The sequence below is a fragment of the Mesocricetus auratus genome, unplaced genomic scaffold (genome assembly GCF_017639785.1).
Source record: "Mesocricetus auratus isolate SY011 unplaced genomic scaffold, BCM_Maur_2.0 Super-Scaffold_100015, whole genome shotgun sequence".
Lineage (NCBI taxonomy): Eukaryota > Metazoa > Chordata > Mammalia > Rodentia > Cricetidae > Mesocricetus > Mesocricetus auratus.
The window spans coordinates 61,164,821-61,186,424 of NW_024429198.1; the positions used below are offsets into that span (position 1 = coordinate 61,164,821).

Genomic DNA, 21,604 nt, shown 5'->3' on the forward strand with positions numbered 1-21,604 from the left:
CTCTCCTTAAGAAACTTGTCAAAAATACGTAATGTAAGAACTTCACTGTCTTTGAATTTTTCCACAGTGAAATGTAGTTGTTATAAGCGTGTTCACTCAGATATCACTAAGTGTCATAGAGTACCTCTAAACTTAGAAGGCAGAGATCTCAAGTTCAAGGCCAGTCTGGGTTACAGAGTAGACCCTGTCTCAAGTGAGCGAGGACCTCAGATACAAGTGTTGGTAGAGCCCTTGCCCAGCATACTCAAGACCCCTAGGTTCCTTCCTCAGCATGGAGGTGGGGGTGCTCAGGTGAAGTTGCTCTCCTCTAGCCGATAACTTTAGCTCAGTCCCAGAACCCACGTGGAAGAAGGAAGAAACAGCTCCTTCATGTTGTCCTCTGATCTCCACGCATGCTCTGTGGCGTGTGTGCCTCCATACACAAGTAACTGTGTGTGTGACAGGGTGGTTGAAAGTGTAAACTGCATCATGGACTAAGAACTAATTATCCAGTTTTTGGTATTTATTGAAGCAAGATGGCAGCCATAGAGAGAAGCCCCAGAGCCGTTTATTTCATCGGTGTAGTTGAGGACTGAGTATTGTTTTAGTTGTGAACTCCTCAGAACTGTGGGAAAGTTCTGTGGAGAACATGCAGGTCACAGCCCCCCTCTCCCCACAGTCGCCCCACTTTATCCATCCAGCACCCACCGTCGGCAGCCATCAGTATTCAGCGTCCTGCGCAGTCTCGAGATGTGACGACGAGAATCACACTGCCTTCTCATCCTGCCTTAGGGACGCCGAAACAGCAGCTCCATACGATGGCTCAGGTAAAAACGGTGAAGAGCCACCGGGGATCCTTTGGGATAAACTAGAATCGTGCCCACGTATTAAAGGGCCTGGCAGTGGGAAGTCGGTTATCATTTTTAGACTGGGTACACAGAAGTGTTATGTGTGACTGTGTTATGGGTCCCCTCACAGAAAACCATCTTTAGTACCGGCACACCAGTGGCTGCAGCTACAGTAGCACCTATTTTGGCAACCAACACCCTTCCTTCAGCAACCACGGCTGGTAAGTCAGTGACCCTGCTCTTTGTGCCAGACAAAAAGCAGGCAGGAGCGGTGAGTCGTTTTCATTTTTCATGTTTCACCTTCCGGGAAAAAGTGGAACCTTCCCCCGAGGGCTTTCCCAGGGTTGTAAGAGCCTGTAATGTAGAGAGCGACTACTGTTAAGGATTTTCTTCTTACCCTCTGCAGGGTCTGTGTCGCACACACAAGCTCCCACGAGTACGATTGTTACTATGACAATGCCCTCCCATTCATCCCACGCGACTGCTGTGACCACCTCAAACATCCCAGTTGGTAAGTGGTGTACGTTTGCACACAGGAGCCTGCGGGCAATTTTCAGCCTGTATGACCAGGCCTTCATATCAAAGGGGATGGGATTGTTTTCATGTTGTTGATTTTAAAGGCAACTCTGAATCTGACTTTTATCTGTTTAATTGGGGGGGGGTGTTTAATGTATGTGAGTACCACCTCACTGTTTTAAGACAGGGTCCATCACTGAACCTGGAGCCCTCTAACTCGGCTAGGCTAATTGGCCAGTGAACCCCAGGACTTTGCCTCTTTCCAGTGCTGGAATTACAAGCACACAGTGCTGGGCCCAACTTCTTACATGGCTTCTGAAGCTCTAAGCTCAGGTCCTCATGATGTACAGCAAGTCCTTTACCAGCTGAACCATTTCCCACCCTCCAGAATTATTTTTATTTTATTTTTTATTCTAATTGACTTTATTGAAATCACTGATCACAAATTAGTCCTTCCTTTTCTGCAATATCATAACTCGTTTAGCTTGCTTCTGCATCATCTGTTGCCTTTTAATAATTTTTTTGTTTTGAAATTAAAATTGCATCATTTTATCCTTCCCTTTCCTACTTCAAGCCCCTCCCATGCATAACCCCCTACTCTCTTTGAAATTCATGGCCTCTTTTTCTTTAATAATTCTGTGTGCGCGCACACACACACACACAATCTGCTCTATCAATATAACGTTACCTATGTACACACACACACACACAGTCTGCTCTGTCACTGTAACGTTACCTATGTACACACGCACACACGCACACACGCACACACACACACAGTCTGCTCTGTCAATGTAACGTTACCTATGTACACATACACACACACACACACACACACACACACATGCAGTCTGCTCTGTCAATATAACGTTACCTGTGTGTCCACGGTCTCAGGGCTGACTGACCACTTGGAGCTGGATATGGTAATCAATGGTGGTGAGGAACAAATGATGCCCAGGCCCTGTCTCCCCATCTCTCCCTCCCCCTCCCTTACACACAATAATAACAATAAACTGTTGGCATTTTAAGAACGCGGCTAGCCTTCTTGGCTTGCCAGTGAATAGTAATGGAATCGATGCTTTACTGTCCGTAGCTAAGGTGGTACCCCAGCAGATCACACACACTTCTCCTCGGATCCAGCCTGATTACCCTTCAGAGAGAAGCAGCCTGATTCCCATTTCTGGTCATCGGGCCTCTCCAAACCCCGTGGCCATGGAAACCCGCAACGACAACAGGTCATTATTTGCTTTTCAGTTTTTTCCCTCTGAAAATAATATACCGTATGATTTCTATTTTAGTAATATGAGAATGTCCTATTTTTATTAAGCTTTTATCCTAGTGCTGAGTATTCTCCTAGTGACCATTTCTTTGTTTTGTTGGGTTCTGTTTTATTTCTGGGTTTGGTTGTTTTGTTTTTGTTTTTGTATACATTGCAGGATCATAACCTTTATTCATAAGTACTTATTTTTGTTCCTCCTAAAAACAATGCATTCTTGTAAGCAATTATGGATAACTGAAAGGATTTTTGTAGCTTTCCATCCTTTCTACATTTTCAAAGAATTGATAGGCCAGTTATTTTGTATAATAGCAATTTGGTTTTGTCATACTGTTTCTTCACAATTAGATTGAGGTTATAAATTCTTGGAGTTATATGATCTCACCATAAGAGAGTAAATGCTGGTTATTAGTCCTGTGATTGGTTACGTTAACATTAATTTGTTAATGAAGGTGCTGCTGTTCATCAGTTCTTTTTATTTTTTTTAAGAATTATTTATTATGTATACAGTGTTCTGTCTGCATGTATCCCTGCAGCCAGAAGAGGGCACCAGATCTCATTACGGATGGTTGTGAGCCACCATGTGGTTGCTGGGAATTGAACTCAGGTCCTCTGGAAGAGCAGCCAGTGCTCTTAACCTCTGACCCATCTCTCCAGCCCCCATCAGTCCTTTTTTCTTTTGTGAACAAGATGAGGAAATACTTTGGTTTTATTGTTGTTTAAGGAACTTTATTCAGATATGGGTGTGCAGAGTCAGTGTACTACAAGAAAACCGTGAACTCAATGAGCAAGATGCTTCAGAGCCTGTGTGGAATACCAGGACTGCCAGTGTGGTACACGCCTCTAACCAAGCTCTTGGATATCTCAGTTTGAGACCAGCTTGGTCTACAAAGTGAGCTCCAGGACAGCCAGGGCAACACAGTGAAACCCTGTGTCAATATATAATAATAGTCATACTTTGAGACTATGAATAATTCTCATTCTTTGCAGTATTTTTGTAATTCATAGCTGAGTTATATTTGCAAAGTAATGACTTTTCTGTTCCTTCTCCTGTACTTTGTAGTTGACTTTCTGAAGTGAAGAAGAAGCTTTCCTACATACAGCAATTATTTATTTGAGCTTTGTTTGGTTGGCTTTTAGTCAGCCTGAGCCTAGGAATTAGGGATTTGGTTGTATTGTCTTTTTTTTTTTTTTTTTTTTTTTTGCGGTCCTTCTTTGGGAGACTCTTAAGGCCATGTCTGAGTTTCACCATCTCCTTTGAGCTGTGTCCTTTCCTTTATTTTCTGCTACAATGTATATCCATTGAGCCCAGGAATCTGCTCTTTGCGGAGGGTCTTTGAGTCCTTGGGAAGCCTGCCTCTCAGCGTTAGCTTGGCTTTGCTGTAGGTGGTGGTTGTTCTCTGCTTTTGTAACAGAGCAAGATCTGAAATGAGTGCCCTGTAAACGGAAATGTTGAAAACATGCTGATACTTCCACTCCAACCCACTCCATATTCGTATTCCATTCCCCACAGTGTAAATCTCTGAGGAATACTGGCGGTTTTATTTTATATATTGCTTTTATGTCTGTCTACCTAGCTGAATGCTAAGCTCTAAAAGTTTGTACATTCTCTTGGATTTCTAATGTAAATACTTACATTCCATCTGCAAATAGGCAGGACAGTTGTTTGCTTGTTGTACATAGGCAGTATCTTTTCAGTTACTTTATAGAGTAGCTAGAGCTAATGTTAGCGGGATGACTCAGCAGTTAGGGGCCGCTGTTCTCCTAGAAGATCTGGGTTCAGTTCCCAGCACTCATATGGCAGCTCACAACCATCTGTAACTCCAGTTCCAGGAGATCCAAGACCCTCTTCTGTTCTCCAGGGAACTCAGTGCACATGGTATGCATACATACATGCAGACAAAATTCCATACACGTGAAGTAAATAATAATAATAATAATAAAACTGAAACACAGTGCTAGCACAGATGGTGAGTGCCCTGTCTTATTCCTGCCTCAAAGGGGGTTCTTCAGTGAATTTAGTTCTATACTATCTTCAGTATAATGAGCAAAATTTCTGTTCCTATTTTAACCCTTTATTTCATGAAGGGTATACCAGTGGGGTTTTATTTTGTTTTTATGTTTTTAGAAATGTTTTAAATCGCTTCAAATGGTTACTTTCCTTGGGTTTTTAAATATGTAAAAAGTGAGTAAATTTTGTCTTTGAATCATTCTTTCCTTTCTGTGGTGGACTTGACACTGCTTACTTCAGTTTTATGTAGTTTTTTTTTTTGGTCTTAATTATAAAGAATAAGATTTGTTGTCATCTTTTCTCATACTTTCTCTGTCCACTTTTGGTATCAAGACAATATTAAGTTTGAAAAACAAAGTAAACCTCATTTCATATTTCTTGTGTCTGATTTTCTATAAATGAATTTGCTTATGCTTATTTGATTACATTTTGCAATATAAACAGTTTCAAGTGGAACTAATCAGGAGAGGAACTAATTCTGGATACTGAGTAAGTTTGTTGGTTGATTGGTTAGAGATGAGATCTTGCTATGTTAACTAGGGTCTTGTCAAACTTCCCGTCTCCTGGGGTTTTGTCATTTGTTTTGGTAATTATCTGTCTCGTAAATGCTTTTAAAAGTCATCCATAAGATACTGTTTCTTAACATTGACATGGGTACTGAGTAATCATTTACTTGTCTTTACATTGTGTCCTCTGTAAGGTTGGGACAGTTTAGGGATGGTGTGATGGTGTGAAGATGGCAGGAAGATCCGGGTACAGACCATTAGAATGGAGGAAAATGACCGCTTTGCTTGTATGATCTGCTGCATTTCTAGGCCTTCGGTTCCTGTTCAGTTCCAGTACTTTTTGCCAACTTACCCACCCTCTGCATACCCACTGGCGGCACACACCTACACCCCGATCACCAGTTCTGTGTCCACTATCCGGCAGTACCCAGGTATGAGCGCCACTTTAACAAGATTTACATGTCATTGTTGTCGGCAATGAGAAGGAAATTGATCAGAGTTTTCAGTTAGAGATAAAATTATTCCAGTTCTCTCCAGATTGAGATAAGACCAACACATAAGACTTGAAAAGCGCTTTAATCACCATTTTTATGATCTGTGAAAGGGATGTTACATATTTATAGTATTTGAATGGTTTTATCCTACACTGAAAGTAATCATGCTAGTAAATTTTGCTCTGCCTTAAAATGGTATTGTAATTCCTATGAATAGTGATGAATTCTATGGGAATTTTGCTGATTTGTTTCCTTTTTTTTTAAGTTTATTTATTTTTATGTGCATTGGTGTTTTTTGTTGTTGTTGTTGTTGGTTTTGGTTTTTCGAGACAGGGTTTCTCTGTCTTGTTTTGGAGGTTGTCCTGGAACTCGCCCTGTAGACCAGGCTGGCCTTGAACTCACAGAGATCTGCCTGCCTCTGCCTCCCGAGTACTGGGATTAAAGTCGTGCACCACAAACGCCTGGTGTGCATTGGTGTTTTGCCTGCATGAATGTCTCTATGAAGATGTCAGGTCCTCTAGAGCTGGAGTTACAGACAATTGTGAGCTGCCATGTGGGTGCTGGGAATTGAGCCAGTGCTCTTAACCTCTGAGCCGTCTCTCCAGCCCTCCTTTGTGTTTTTATTTTAGTCTTTGTATGTTTAACTCGCAAACTTGATTTGTAAATACTGTAAATACTGATCTTTTCAGCTAATCCAGAAAAAAACTTTTTTCCGCTAAGGTTTGTTTTACTTAATGTCTTTGTGCACATGTGTGTGGGTATTCAGAGAACTCAGGTGTGTGAGAACCTTGAAGCTGGAGTCACCAGCATTTGTAAGGTGCTGCGCATGAGTCTGATAGAGCAGGAAACACTCTTAACTGCAGAGCTAGCCAAGATTCCTAGCTTTGCATTTATATGACACTTTTCCCTGGACCTCAGGAACCCTTGTGCAGAGTGAGCCAGGTGTAGGTTATTATTACATAAGCCAGCACTCAGGAAACAGGGAGGAGGGTCACAGTTCAGGGTTAGCCTGGGTCACATAGCAACTCGTAGGCCTACCTGAGTGACTTCGCATGACCCAGTCCAAAATTCAGGGCTAAGGATGTGGCTCTGTCAGTAGAGCATTTGCCCAACATACATGAAGCTCTCGTTTTGACCACAGCAGCATAAACTTAGCTTGGTGATCAATGCCAATATTCCCAGCACTGAAGAGGGGCATGGGGAATCAAAAATTCAGGGTCATCTTCCACCACATAGCAAGTTTGAGGCCAGATTGAGATATCTAAGAGCCCGGGCGGGTGAGATGGCCCAGTGGGTAAGGGAACCTGTGCCAAGTTTCATGACCTGAGTTCAATTCCCAGGATCTACATAGGGTGGGCAAGAACTTAACCCACACGTTGTCCTTCAACCCTGACGTGCTCCCCATGACACTCATGCACACGTATGCATGTGCCCAGAGTAGGGGTGGGTCAGAGAGTAACTGGCGTAGATTCTTCTACCGTGTGTGTTTTGGGGAGCAGGTGCCCTAACTGCTGCACCATCTCATCACCCCTATTATTGAAACAAGATCTCTGTGTTTTGGGCTGCCATGCAGTGTAGAGAATTCTGGCGTGGGCCATCAGAGCGGGTTTCTGGTCTGTTTGTTTTGTCATTCTGAGATGGTGTCCTTTAATGTCTGTTTAACTGTGTGTGTCCGAGTGTAGGCGTTATGTGTGTGTGAGTACAGGTACCCATGGAGGCCAGAAGCTGGCCCTGGCTCTTCTAAAGCTTCAGTTAGACATGGTTTTGAGTCACCAAGCATGGCTCCCCAGCCCCCTGTTTACTTACTTTTTAATTTATTTCCTTAATGTGGGGGTGGCATATACAGATCAAGGCATCGAGTCAGATCCCCTGGGGCTGCAGTTGCTTGTGATTGTGAGCCAGATCTCATGGATGCAGGGAACCAAGCTCAGGTTTTCTTCGAGAGCCGTATATAATCTCAACCACTGGACCATCTCTCCAGCCCCCATTTCTTTATTTAAAAAAAAGTTGCTACTGGAAAACTAAAAATTGTATATAATTTTATATTCCTGTTTGAACAGTGCTGGTTTGAGATTTCAAGCACTCTAACATATTTAATAGCCTGGAACCCTTTCTTGGTTATTCTGATAACCCATAAGGATTACCTTGGGGGACTGGAGCAATAGCTCCATGGTTACAAGTGTGTTGCTCTTACAGAGGACCCACATTTGATTCCCGAGCCACGCCAGGCAGGCAACTCACATCTACCCATGCTTCCATCTCCAGGGCATCCAGTACTCCTGGCTTCCAAGGGCACCCACACACATGTGCACATACCTACACAAAGACACGAGTGATTGAAATTCATTTCTTAAATTACTTTTAATTCAGATTATGCCTGCATACATATGTATGTGTTGCTAAGAATCTAACACACAGCCTTATATATGCTAGATAAGTGCTCTATTATTGAAAAACATCCTTAAACCCAAGAATAATCTTTTATTTATTCTCTTTCCTCAAATGATAAGGAATTATGCTTTTATTTGGGGTTTTAGTAGATTAGATTTGTGTTGTAGGGCAAGGGAGTCAGTCTACTGTCCAATAGGTACAAGTGTTGGAAATTTGTATCAACTATCTATTTTAGAAGTGCCTTGGATAATGGTTCTATCATTTAAAGCAAAGACTCTTGACCTGCTACCCATGGGTTATTTCAGAAGTTTATTTTTTAGCACTATTGTCTAATATATGTAATTTGATAGATTAATTTCTTTTTTAAAATAGATTATTAAACTGTAGCTCAGGATGGCCTAGTATTCACTCTGTTAACTCTGGCTCACCTAGAACTCACAGTAATCCTCCTGCCTCATCCTCCTGATGACTAGGAATATAGGTGTTATAGGATTATAAACTTTCTTACTTTATTGTATCCCTGATAATTTGCAGAAAGATTGTCAACTAGGCACTATATGAAAAAAAAACAATTCCTAGTCCATACAAGTACAGTAGCAGCTGAGGGTTGAACCCTGAACCTTGTACATGCTAGGTAAAAAATGCCCTGTATTTTGTTTTTTTCTTTTTCAAGACAGGGCTTCTCAGGGTAAAAGTCCTGGCTGTCCAGGAGCTCACTTTGTAGATCAGGCTGGCCTCAAACTCAGAGATCCGCCTGCCTCTGCCTCCAGAGCACTGGAATTAAAGGCATGCGCCACCACCGCCGAGCTTTATGCTTTGTGTCTGAAAACAAGGGTTTAATCCTGACATGGTGAAAACCGTGTCCAATTTGCTGTTATCTCTGTGCGTAGAGCCTTAACTAAAGCGGGTCTTCTACGTCATTTTCAGTTTCAGCTCAGGCCCCAAACTCCACCATCACAGCTCAGACTGGCGTTGGGGTGGCATCTACAGTACACTTGAACCCCATGCAGCTGATGACAGTGGACGCGTCACATGCCCGACATATCCAGGGGATCCAGCCAGCACCCATCAGTACACAAGGGATCCAGCCAGCCCCCATCGGGACATCAGGGATCCAGCCAGCACCCATCGGCACGCAAGGAATCCACTCAGCAGCCCCGATTAACACGCAGGGGCTTCAGCCAGCAACAATGGGTAATCAGCAGCCACAGCCCGAAGGAAAGACCTCAGGTAAATTTAACTCTTTAGGGAAGGGGGGTGGGGGCAGGATGGTTCAGCAGATACAGGTGCTAATCACAAAGCCAGCCACACCACCTGGGATGGATGAAGCCTCAATACTCACATAGTGGAAAGAGACCCAAGTCAAAACTGTCCCTGGACGTGCACACACAAGAGAAATAAGCAAGTTTTAAAACAAATGCATAAATAAACTTCATCTCCCAGCATGAAAAAAAAAGTGCACCTGGGTTTCAATCTTTCAGACTCTGTGGCCTCAGATAATTTTTCCAGTGTTTAGTTTCACCTTTGTAAGATATGCTACTTAGAATTTACCTATAGCTTCACATGAAAATACTGCATGGGAGCCCGGAGAGGTGGTGCACACCTTTAGTCCCAGCACTCGGGCGCCAGAGGCAGGTGGATCTCTGAGTTGGAGGTCAGCCAGGGCTACATACTGAGACCGTGTCTCAGATAAATAAATAAGAATAAGCGTGTGTGGGGCTCCAGAAGTGGCTCAGAAATTATGAGCACTGCTCGTGCATCCAGAGGACCCAGGTTTGATAGCCAGCACCTGTATAGCAACTAACAGCTCTGTAACTCCAGTCCCAGGGGATCCCACGCCCTCTCTCGGCCTCCTCCAGTAACACACACAGTGCCAGACATACCTGCAGGCAGACACCTGTACACACCGACACATAAAATGAAAACAGATGAATCTTAGACACAGCGTGTGGATATCCTAATCTTCACTAGCACGTAGGTAGAAGAGTCTATAAAAACTCAGTTACCTTCTAGTGTTCTCATTCCTTTCCCTTTCGTCAGAGTTGTGAGTAAAGTAGTCAAATCTCAGTGCCGCCGTAATATTGCTAATGTTCACAACAAAAATACTAGTAGAATTATCATTACACAAAATGGGATGATTTGTTGTGCTTAAAATATGATTAGCAAAAAAAAAAAAAAAACCACCAGTGTAGTACCGCATACCCATAAAACCAGCACTTGGGATACGGAAGCAGTCATACCTGCCAGCGAAACATCCATACACATAATGTAAAAAATCTATTTCTTTTAAAGATAAATAGTTTTATAATCTGTATTGGTAGACTTGCTTTTCCCAATGTTGTCTTGTAGGCAAGTGAGCCTTGTGCTGTTTCTTCTGTTTCTTACCTTTTGAGGACCAGAGTTTTGTAGGGCTCAGACCCAAGCCTTCAAATGGAATGTGTTGGACACATACCATATAACTGAGCCACATGTCTAGCTCCTGTTATCTCCTAACCTGAATACCTAATGCCAGGGGTCCAAGTGTTCTGTGTATGTCTTACGGCATTTCAGTAAAGTTCCTGTTTCTCTTGTCCTCATTTCTCTTTCAGCAGTGGTGTTGGCAGATGGCGCTACAATTGTAGCCAACCCTATTAGCAATCCATTCAGTGCTGCTCCAGCAGCAACAACCGTGGTACAGACTCACAGTCAGAGTGCTAGCACCAACACGCCAGCCCAGGGCTCGTCTCCCCGGCCAAGCATACTACGGAAGAAACCTACCACGGATGGGTAAGTAGACTCAGAAGTGTACTTGGCATAAAGAGTAGATTCTTACATCCAATGCAGATAACAACATAATTTTACCTCTGTTACACTTAGATTTTCCCCCGGGGTCTAGAGAGATGACTCAGCAGTCACAAGGTCTTAGTGCTCTTGAAGAGGACCTGGGATTGGTTCCCATTGCACCCACATAGCATTCACTACATAGTCATCTGTGACCACAGTTCCAGGGATCCGATGCCCTCTTCTTGACGCCACGCATGCATGTGGTACACGTAAACATGTGCAGGCAAAACACTCATGCACTTAATTTTTTAGCTAAATGTATTTGTTTATAGTGTACACGGTGTTCTGTCTGCATGTATTCCTGCAGACCAGGAGAGGGCTCCAGATCTCATTACAGATGGTTGTGAGCCACCATGCAGTTGCTGGGACCTCTAGAAGACCAGCTAGTGTTCTTAACCACTGAGCCATCTCTCCAGCCCCCCAAAATTAACACAGGATGGCTCAGTGAGCTGCATCCCACTCAGACTCTGGTATTAAGACTCTCCCAATCAGTGGTGACAGTTTCAAGGTGCATTGCATACTGTGTGCTTTGGGAGTCTTGGTTTGCCTGCATGGCTGTGGTAAAGACCATCACCGGAAGCAGCCTGGGGAGGAAAGGATCTCTTTGGCTCACACATCACAGTCTGTCGTGAAGGAAGTCAGGAGTACAAGGCAGGAACCCTGGAGGCAGGAACTGAAGCAGGGGCCATGGAGAGCTTCTGACTGGCTCTCATGGCTCTCAGCCTGCTCTTACACAGCCCAGGATCTCCTGCCCTGGGCCCTCTCTCCCGTGTCAGACTCACCTGCGGGTCAGCATTGTGTATGGCAGGGTTTTCTCAGTTGAGGCTTCCTCTTCCTAAATGACTGACTTTTGCCAAGTTGACAAAAAGACCAAAAAAAAAAAAAGGCACAAAGCCTCAAAGTCTCATCCTGGAACTGCTGATTAATCTTATAATTAAGTCTTTGGGAGTGTCTTGGATTTTCTTAATGTGGACTTTGTTGTTTTGTTTTGTTCTCACCAAACATGAAGTGTTGCTAGGGGCAGGCAGTTTCTCAAGCATATTAAGACTTGGTTTTAGTGGCAGGACAGTGTTTTTGTGTGCTCTAGTGTAGGGAAGCCTTGTGCTGTTGAATGCAGTGGAATGAGAGCACTCCTGTTTGCAGAGCAGAGTGTCCAGCTCAGCCGAGAATAAGGGTCAATGCAGGTCTTTTAGGTTTCCAACAGTGTAAATTTGACCAAAGCAGAACTTGGAGATGTGTAGTCCTTTGTGTAGAACAGAGTTACTATCTTTACTTATTATGAATACTTTGTAAAGACGTTCTTTTTAAAAGCTTAGTTAGGCCATGGTAAAATAACCCCAAACAGAAGCCAGCTAGGGAGATAGATGACTCAGCAGTTAAGAGTGCACACTCACTGAGCAGTGGGGCCCCATGCCTTTAATTCCAGCATGTGGGAGGCAGGGGCAGGCACATGTCTGAGTTCAAGGCCAACCTGGTCTACAAAGTGAGTTCCAGGACAGCTCGCACTACACAGAAAAATCCTGTCTCAAAAACCAAGAAGGAAGAAAACAGCACACACTCACTGCTCTTCTGGGTTTGGCTCCCAGCGCCCATGCTGACAGTCCACACTGCCTGTCCTTCCAGCCCCGGGCCCTGACACCGGTCTCCATGGGCACCTGCAGTTACGTGCACATCACCCCCCACACACACAGGCACATAATTCAAAGATGATAGGCTTTGCAGGATACAGTGATCATGCGCATACAGATGTCTCTTAAAAGTCATGAAGACCTTAGTAGTTTGTTTTAGAAAAAGACTGCTAGTTGCCTGGAGAGACGGCTCAGCAGTTCAGAGCACGGTGGCTCTTGGAGAGGTCACAGGTTCAGTTCAGCACTAACACAGTGACTGACAGGCTACTGGTTTCTGTAGTTCCAGAGAGAAGGTCTGATACCTTCTGATATCCTTGGATATTAGGAATTTATAGTGCTCTACAAACCTGCAGGCAAGACAGTCATGCACACTAAGTAAAATGAGTAAATGTAAAAGTACATGTTTAAGACATGCACGGGCTGGTGAAAACAGGAGAGGCCGCAGCTGCAGCAACCCCTGAAGAGAAAAGCAGCGATCATAGTCACAGCCTTGGCTGGGAGGTGACCAGAGATCTGCACAAAGTTGAGAAGCGAGCGTTCTCATTGAAGCCGTGTGGTTTGGGAGGGGACGAGAAGACATCGGGCTTAGAAATGGGGCCTGTTCTTGTAAGGCGAGCACACTGCCTCCAGCCTGAGGGAAAGGTCTCAGGACAGGAGCCCTTCCCCCATGCACAGAAAACCCACACTCGGTCATGATCATGCCACTGTAGAAAGACAGGCGTTTAACAGTATACGGTAGAAAAGCCTGATTAACACGCCCACAAAATGTGCAACAGCTAGCTAGGACAAATGAGATTCAAATAAGCAAAGACGGAAAGCTATCTGATAGCTTCAGAAAAGCGAGGAGAACATGGTGTGTGTCTGAGCACATGTCTTGAGCAGGGACTTTTGTCTCTGTTGCTTTGTCCCGTACTCCAGGGACTCTGAGTTACCAGATGATTCTCCTGTCTCCACCTCCCACTGTGGAGTACTGAATTACCAGAGACACACCACAGCATTCAGGGCTTTACAAAGGTTTCAGGCATCTTGGGCTGTCGGGCTGGTACAGGAAGTGCTTTGCTGTACCCGCTGAGATCTCTGTGGCCTTTGTCTCTTTTTACATGCCCGCCCTGGCTGGCCCAGCTCCCGACTCTCCTGCCGTGGCAGGTAGCATGCGCCCACATCTAGCAGGGTATGCTCTCAGGCACTCCATTTTCTGAAATTAGAGGGCGAGCTCAGCAAGAGTGCAGTTGGGTAGGGGCCTGGGTGCTTTCCAGTGTAGGAAGGCACGCCCTGCTGGCCACCGTGAGGACCTTGTGGGGTTGTGAGCCTGAGCGCGGGTGGTGGTGCACATGACCAGAGTAGATCAGAGAGATCCTGACGACCCAAGCAGGTCCTCACACTTTGTGCTTAGTGCTCCGACCCCTGAGCCCTCTTCCCAGCCCACACTGCTCTCACTTTCACTGTGACTGCTGCAGCTAGTCCACTATTACCTGCCCGTCTCAGTGCCTGCTGTGTCTCCTCTCTGTCCTGCTCACCCTCCTTTACTGCTTACTCAACAGAGCTGTGCAGGCCTCTTCCTCACTCTTGCATCGTCCATTTTGGTTTTCTAGGGGAATAAAAGTGTAGATACTGATTCTGAGGGTTTTTTTTGGGGGGGTGTTTTGGTGCTGGGGACTGAACGCAGGCCCTTCCTTATACATGCTAGACAGAAGCTGTGCGCCGGTCTGTACACCGCCCTGTGACATTACACACACACCGTCCTATGACATTACACACACACACTGTCACACCGTCCTGTGACATTACACACACACCGTCCTATGACATTACACACACACCGTCCTGTGACATTACACACACACCGTCCTGTGACATTACACACACACCGTCCTGTGACATTACACACACACACACACACACTGTCACACCGTCCTGTGACATTACACACACACACACTGTCACACCGTCCTGTGACATTACACACACACCGTCCTGTGACATTACACACACACACCATCGCACCGTCCTGTGACATTACACACACACCATGCTACATCCGTGTATGCAAACACAATGTGATAACTTTTATTAGGCTCATTTTTTATGTGTATTGCATCTTCTGGGATGAGTGCGTTATAAGGAGATGATGAGTCTCATTGGAGTCAGGATGGCTAGTGGTTGCCCTTAGTGAGATGTTGGTAATCCGCTGTATGGGCACTGGAAATGATACACCTTAATTCTAACGGTTCTTTCTCAAGTCCATTCTCATCCGGCATGGTCCCACCACGGTTTTCAACTGAATACATTGAGGTCACTTCTGGCATCCATCCCACTAAAGCCAGGACATGTTCTCAACCCAGAACCCTACGTGTCCTCTGTGTTACAGCAAGCACAGTAGCTCTCTGGTTCTTCCGGTCACTTCTTATCACTGGGCTTCCAAAATTTTGCTGTCATCCCTCTCAGTGTATAATGATGGTGAACACCCTGAAGTGGGTTTTGATGATAACAAGAGATAGAAAGAAGGTGTCACATGCTAGAAACAGCTTACAGTGATGATGTGCTCGTCCCTTGGAGTTTACAGCAGGAAGTGAACAGGGGTGGCAGGGAACCTGGTGCGTTTGTTACAAAGCCGTTTAAGCCTGGTGTGGTGACACGCATCTGTCACCACTCTCCTCAGAAGGTTAAGACAGAAGAATCCAGAGTTCAAGGCCAGCCTGAACTGCATAGCAAGATTCTATCAAGAGAAGAGAAAAAACACTACTTGATGGGTATAATGATGTACACATGTAACCCCGGCATTCAGGAGGACAAAGAAGGGGATCTAAGCAAATCTGAGGCCAACCTGGTCTACATAGTGATTCCCAGACCAGGCAGGGTGGCATAGAAATCTTGTCTCAAATATAAACGAAGAAACAACTAAAAAAGCCTTGTCATTAAATATTTTTATTTTTAGCAGATGTGCCTGGCAAATGTATGTATCTTGCACTGCTATTTTCTGGGTTTGTCTCATTTCTTTCAGAATGGCAGTTCGGAAAACTCTCCTCCCCCCACAGCCTCCTGATGTGGCTAGTCCTCGAGTAGAAAGCTCTATGCGGAGTGCATCCGGGTCACCTAGACCTGCAGGGTGAGCGCATGTATTATATCACTCTTTTTTAAATTATGTATCATTGTGTAGCAAGTTTAATACAGCCAACTTCCAATGGTTTTTTTTTTTTTTTTTTTTTTTTTTGGTTTTGGGGGGGGTTTGGTACCTCTTTCCATAATGACTTTTCCAGCTTCATGACCTGGGCTCCTTGTCAATCAATCCCAACAATTACCAGTAGTGATATTTATAGAATGAAAACACTCCTAACAGCTAGCATGTACCGTATAGCATCCTAGTGCATTCTAGTGTATTTAAATCAGATGCTTAAAACCCATAACACAGAGTCTGGCTCCTAATAAACACCCAGTTGTTTCTTTGTTTTATGGCATCATGGGACGGGAGAGATGACTGTAAGCTGCCTGCCTCACTAACTTTAACACCTGACTTCTGACCCTCAGCAGCAGCCGCGTAAAAGCCAGGCGCTGGATGCTAGGTGACAGAGGCAGACGATCCCTGAAGGGGGCTGTGGCTGGAGAGATGGCCCAGAGTTAAGAGCACTGGCTGTGCTTCCAGGGGACCCAGGTTCAATTCCCAGCACCCACAAGGTAGCTCACAACTGTCTGTAACTGCAGTTCTACGGGATCCAGTGCCCTCCTCTGGCCTCTTAGGACACTTTCAGTCGTGTGGTACATTTACATACGTGCTGGCAAATATTCATGTGCACAGAAATGAATAAAACATTTTTAAGTAAAAATAATTAAGAAAGGTGTCACACTGTGCAGTGGTGATGCATGTCTTTAATCCCAGCACTCAAGATGAGACAGGAGAATCCCTACTGTACCGTAATTCCAAAAGTAATGTTAAAATATTGGGAAAAAATAATCAGGCAAGATAAAAATATTTAAAATATGAGAAAAATCAAGTAGTTAGAGAATCGTTTATGTTCATGAGTTTTAGACCAATCTAGTCAACATAGTCTGTATTGTGGGGGTGAGGGGCGTGTCTTTTGTGCTGGGGGGTGCGGCTTAATAGTTGAACGCTTGCCTGATATAAATGAAGCCCTGAGTTTGACCCCAAAATCCCTCAGAAGTTGAATTTTTCTTAAGATGTATTTATTATGAATACTGCCTGCATTTATTTATTATGTATGTTCTGCCTGCATATATCCCTACAGGCCAGAGAGGGCACCAGATCTCATCAATGCCTGTGAGCCACCATGTCATTGCTGGGAATTGAACTCAGGTCCTCTTGAAAACGGCCAGTGCTCTTAACTTCTGAACTACCTCTCTAGTCCCAAAAGTTAAAACTTTAAAGATAAAAAGGTAGGGTCACAGGGCAGTGGTGGCACACATCTTTAATCCCAGCACTTGGGAAGCAGAGACAGACTGATCTCTGTGAGTTCAGTCCCAACTTGATCTATAAATCGAGTTCTAGGACAAGCTCCAAAGCTACAGAGAACCCTGCCTTGAAAAACCAAAATCCAAAAGGCAGGGTCGTGAGGAGGCTGAGTGAGTAAAGACGGCCTGTCAAGCCTGATGGCCCACACAGTAGGGAGAGGATTGGTCCTGCAAGTTGTCCTCTGATTTCACATGTGTACGCGCGGTCCCCTCTCCCCCACATAACAGTAAATCGAGATTTGAAAACAGCTTCTGGAAACTTGGCTCAGCAGCTTCGCACCCACATCAGCTGCTTACACACGTCTATAACTCCAGCTCCTGGGAAAGTGCTTACACACGTCTATAACTCCAGCTCCTGGGAAAGTGCTTACACACGTCTATAACTCCAGCTCCTGGGAAAGTGCTTACACACGTCTATAACTCCAGCTCCTGGGAAACTGACACACACACACACAAATGAAAAGCAGACAAATCTTTTCAAAGCTAAGGTTTAAATTAATTACAATTTGAAAAAGAAAAGTGTGCGTATTTAAAGTATAAAGTCAGAATCCTGCTCCCCACCTGCTTCTCCAGGCCCGCTCCCCACAGCGATGGTGATGGACAGCACGCACGTCCATGCCCTTTCTGTTTATGCACGTGGGTAAGTTGGCTTTGAACTGGGGTCTTATGTTTCCCAGGCTTGTATCCGATGCATGGGGCCAAGTGGTCCTCCTACCAGCGCCTCCCAAGGACTGGTGCACATACCCACTACCTTACACAGAGCTTTTGTAGGTTTGTTTGGTTTTCAAGACAGGGTTTCTCTGCACAGCTAACCTGGAACTGGATCTGTAGATCAGGCTGGCCTCAAACTCACAAAGATCTACAGGCCTCTGCCTCCTGAGTGCTAGAATTAAAGGTATGCACCACCGTGGCCCAGCAGTTTAATAGACTTTTAAAACCAAAGTTATCTGGTTAAACTGTTGGGTATTCTATATTTTTTGTTTAATAATAACTTGGCATAATTCTGTATTTAGATATGTTTCTTAAACTTCATTTAGGAAGAAAATTTATAGATGTCTTGTATCAAGTATCATTTTAGGATGTGGAGACATAGTCTACTAACTAAAGTAGATATTTTTACATTCCCTGAACCTTATTTCTTTCACATGTGGAGAGTTTTACCACCAAAAAACACCAGTGTAAAAAATGGAGATAAAAGTGGTAAAACGAATGGGTAGTGATTTACAGAAAGATTTTTAGAGCAGAGATTTTAAATAAGAAAACATATATGCATATATGCTCACTGGTGTTGAGTGTATCAGGAGGAAGAAAGACCAGGCCCGGCAGAGGGACACCAACAGTTGTCACTGTGGGCCTCTGTGCGGGTGTAAAAATGTCTACCGTGCAAGGTGAAGCTGTACAGAGTGATTTTCAGCTATTGAAGAGAGTTTTGGGCCAGGTGGTAATACACACCTTTAATCCCAGCTCTCAGGAGTCAGAGGCAGGTGGATTTTTGTGAGTTCAAGGCCAGCCCAGTTTACAGACCAAGCTCCTGGACAGCCAGGGCGACACAGAAAAAACCCTGTCTCGGAAAGAAAAAAAACAAGTGTTTGGGAGACAGGTCAGTCAGTATAATGCTTGTCACACAAGCATGAATACCTGAGTTCAATCCCCAATATCCACATGGAAGCTGAGAGTTGTGGTACTGGGGAGACAGAGACAGGAAGATTCCTAGGGCTTGCGCTGTGAGCCACATCAGTGGGCTCCAGGCTCTGTGAGAGACTCCTCTCCTAAAGTCGACGCCCGGCTCCCGTGTGCACGTTTGCTCATGCGCATGCTCGCACGCATGATGTCATGCAAGGTGAACACTGCCCAGATCCTAGGAACGTCAAGGGAGACAGCAGCCTGGTGTAAGAGGGAGAGTTGCACATTGTACTTTAGAGCTGGGCATGGTAGCTCGTGCCTGCAGTCCATCTCTGAGGAGACTTGCCCAGGTTCTAGGCTAGCGAGAGCTGTCTAGTAAAATGCTATCTCAGAAAAATACAAGGGACTGGAGACATGGCCACCTGACTAGGAGAGTGTGCTGTGACAGTAGCTCGGAGCTCAGTCCTTAGCACCCACATCAGGGGGCTCACAACCACCTGTAACTCTCGATTCCAAAGGATCGGATGGACGCCTTCTGGCCTCCATGAACACACACACACACTTGATGCAAATTAAATTCACACAGGCACACACACAGAATTAAATCTTTAAAAATCATTTCAAGGCCTTTGATCTTTTTTTCTAGGTGAAATAGAAATCCCTTGGTACATTAAAGCATGGGGGCTGCATGATTTGACTTTGTTATTTCTACTTTGTAAATTATGCTGGGGACTGTGCCAAAGGCCTCATGAAAGCTAGGAAAACCTAATGTTTTAAAGGTTGCGCTAACTCTGGGACCATAGTTAGGGGCTGAGCACTAGACTAGCATGTGTGAGGTCCTGTGTGTAATCCCCCAGCACCATACACAAGAGGAATAATGAGCAAATCCGGCATTTTGGCTACTGTGCTTTTTGTTGTAAGAGAGCAAGGGTGAAAGGAGGCCACCAAAGGAGGATGGTAGACGTAAAAGCCTGTGACGGTAGAGAAAGTCTTCCAAGCAGGCGTGGTGCCGCTCCTCGTTAGCCAGCACTTAGGAAGAGGCGGGTCTCTGTTGTGAGTTTGAGGCCCACCTGATCTACATAGTGAGTTCTAGGCCACAAGTCACACTGGTAACACTTGGTCTCAAAACAAGACGTGTGCGCGCGTGCGCGCGCGCGCGTGTGTGTGTGCGTGTGCGTGCGTGCGTGTGCGTGTGTGTGTGTGTGTTTGTGCGCCTGCGTGAGTGTGTGTGTGTTTCCTGTGTTACAAACTGAGTCCCACACCTTTTAATGGTAGCAGTTGCTCTGCTGTGAACTACACACCAAACCAGATATTAGTTTTACATGAAATATATTTGTTTTCTTATGGTTTATGTGTATGTTTGTCTTCATGTATGCATGTATATCATATATGTGCCTTGTACATTTGGAGGCCAAAAGAGGAGGGTCACATCCCCTAGAACTGTAATTATAGACAGTTATGAGCTATCTTGTGGGTGCTGAGAACAGAACCCAGATCCTCTTTAAGAGCAACTCTTTAAGAGTTAAGAGTGGTCTAACTAAGCTATCTCTCCAGACTTTTCCCCCTTTTTTTTTTTTTTTTTTTTTTTTTTTTTTGGTTTTTACGAGACAGGGTTTCTCTGTATTGTTTTGGAGGCTGTCAGTCCAGCCTGGCCTCGAACTTATAGAGATCCGCCTGCCTCTGCCTCCCGAGTGCTGGGATTAAAGGCGTGCACCACCAACGCCCAGCCTTTTTCCCTATTTTTACCACATTTTTTTCATTGTCTAGAGTACATAGTTTTTTAAAAGTAATATGGATATCAGGTTTTTGTTGTTGTTGGGTTTGGGGGGCTTTTTTGTTTGTTTGTTTTTGGTTTTCCAAGACAGGGTTTCTTTGTGGCTTTGGAGGCTGTCCTGAAACTCCCTCTTGTAGACCAGACTGGTTTGGAACTCACAGAGATCCACCTGTCTCTGCCTCCTGAGTGCTGGGCTTAAAGGTGTGCGCTGCCACCACCCGGCTCTGTTGTATAGCTGTTTTTTGTTGTTGTTTTTCCCTTTGTTTTGTGACTGGATTAGGAGTGAACCTATAGTCCCAAACATCCCAGCACCCACATTGTAGGTCACAACTGTCTGAACCTCCAGTTCCAGGGGCACCAAGCATGTGCATGGAACACAGACAGACATGCAGGCAGAACACCCATACATGTACAATTTTAAAGAAATCGCTCTGCGGTTAAATTGTTATAAAATTGAGAGGTTAGGATATACATGTGTGTATGTATACATACATAGTTATGTGTATGAAGGCACGCGTACATGAATGTTAGAGGCAGCCTGTCTTTGACTTCTACTGTGTTTGACACAGGATTTCGTCCTTGTCCCCATGTATGCCATGTCAGGGGACTCAGGAGGCTCCAGGTTCTCCTATCTCTACCTCCCATCTCGCCGTAGGAGCACTGAGGTGACAGGTTCCTGCAGCCAGCTGCATCTGAGCTGAGATCTGAATTCAGATCTCACACTTGAACAGTCAGCGCTGTATACCTGAGTCATCTCCGCGCCTCCTTGTTTTTTCCTCATGATAAAGTACCATCTCGCTGTGTAGCCCAGGCTAACCTTGAACTCACAGTTTTCCTACCTAAGCCTCAGTAGTGCTTTGATTACAAACCGGTACAACAGTGGCCAGCAGGATACACACTTTGGAGTTTATCTGCAACTAATGATTGATCCTAGGGCCTCAAGTTCTCTTGTCTTTTATAACTTTTGGATGATCCTAGGACCTCGAGGTCTCTTGTCTTTTATGTCTTTTGGAACTTCGCCATTTGCAGAATTTCTTCTTTAAAAAAATTGGCATATAAGAAAATTCATATGAGAGCTTGGTCAAAAGCACTTGCTGCTCTTGGAGACTACCCAAGTTCAATTCCCAGCACCCAGGTTAGGTGACTCACAGCTACCCATAATGCCATCTGTGAGGGGTTCAGTGCCCTCTTCTGGCCTCTGCAGGTACTTGCATACATGTGCACAGACTTAGGGGACATGGGCACACACACACACACATGCATACATACAT

At 44.7% G+C, this 21,604-nt stretch overlaps 1 protein-coding gene across 5 annotated transcripts in view; it reads left to right on the plus strand.

The window, feature by feature from the left end:
* The window catches only part of Sap130 (Sin3A associated protein 130), a 55,928-nt gene that overhangs the window by 17,667 nt on the left and 16,657 nt on the right, over window positions 1–21,604 (plus strand). For 4 of the 5 annotated variants that reach the window (XM_021234691.2, XM_013124812.3, XM_013124799.3 and 1 more), the window contains exons 8-15: window positions 659–806; window positions 958–1,048; window positions 1,234–1,338; window positions 2,437–2,578; window positions 5,446–5,567; window positions 8,949–9,251; window positions 10,610–10,787; window positions 15,474–15,578. In XM_021234691.2, coding sequence (XP_021090350.1) covers window positions 659–806; window positions 958–1,048; window positions 1,234–1,338; window positions 2,437–2,578; window positions 5,446–5,567; window positions 8,949–9,251; window positions 10,610–10,787; window positions 15,474–15,578 — 1,194 coding nt within the window. The remainder of the gene's footprint in view (window positions 1–658; window positions 807–957; window positions 1,049–1,233; window positions 1,339–2,436; window positions 2,579–5,445; window positions 5,568–8,948; window positions 9,252–10,609; window positions 10,788–15,473; window positions 15,579–21,604) is intronic. The other variant, XM_005065314.4, reaches the window with a different exon arrangement.